This window comes from Eurypyga helias, unplaced genomic scaffold (assembly GCF_000690775.1).
Source record: "Eurypyga helias isolate BGI_N326 unplaced genomic scaffold, ASM69077v1 scaffold25661, whole genome shotgun sequence".
Lineage (NCBI taxonomy): Eukaryota > Metazoa > Chordata > Aves > Eurypygiformes > Eurypygidae > Eurypyga > Eurypyga helias.
This window is the reverse complement of record NW_010230547.1, coordinates 18,575-18,892: the sequence shown is the minus strand read 5'-3', so window position 1 is coordinate 18,892 and position 318 is coordinate 18,575. Positions and strand designations below refer to the sequence as shown.

Genomic DNA, 318 nt, shown 5'->3' with positions numbered 1-318 from the left:
CACCCAGCCACCCACCCCACAGCTGCCAGCCCAGTGCCCACGGGACTCTGGTTACAGCCCTATAAAGGGGGCCGGGGTGTGAGGCTGGGAGGGAGCTGAGCTGGGCTGGGAGGGAGCCGTGCCAGGCCCTTCACAGCCCCACGGCCATGGGGAGCAGCGTTTTCACCCTGGTCCTTGCCCTGGCCCTGTTGGCATGTGTCACCCCTGCAGAGAGGAAGGTAAGGGGAAGGAGAGGGGGGGCGGGATGTGGCATGGGCACCCTGCTAGACCCCAAAGGCTGGGGGCTGCAGTGCTCCTCAGGGGGGCGCATGGTGGGCC

At 68.2% G+C, this 318-nt stretch overlaps 1 protein-coding gene across 1 annotated transcript in view; it reads left to right on the top strand.

The window, feature by feature from the left end:
* Positions 1 to 146: 146 nt before the first annotated feature.
* Positions 147 to 318, top strand: part of LOC104516465 (avidin-like) — a 1,371-nt gene continuing 1,199 nt past the window's right edge. The window contains exon 1 of the mRNA XM_010160797.1: positions 147 to 218. Coding sequence (XP_010159099.1) covers positions 147 to 218 — 72 coding nt within the window. The remainder of the gene's footprint in view (positions 219 to 318) is intronic.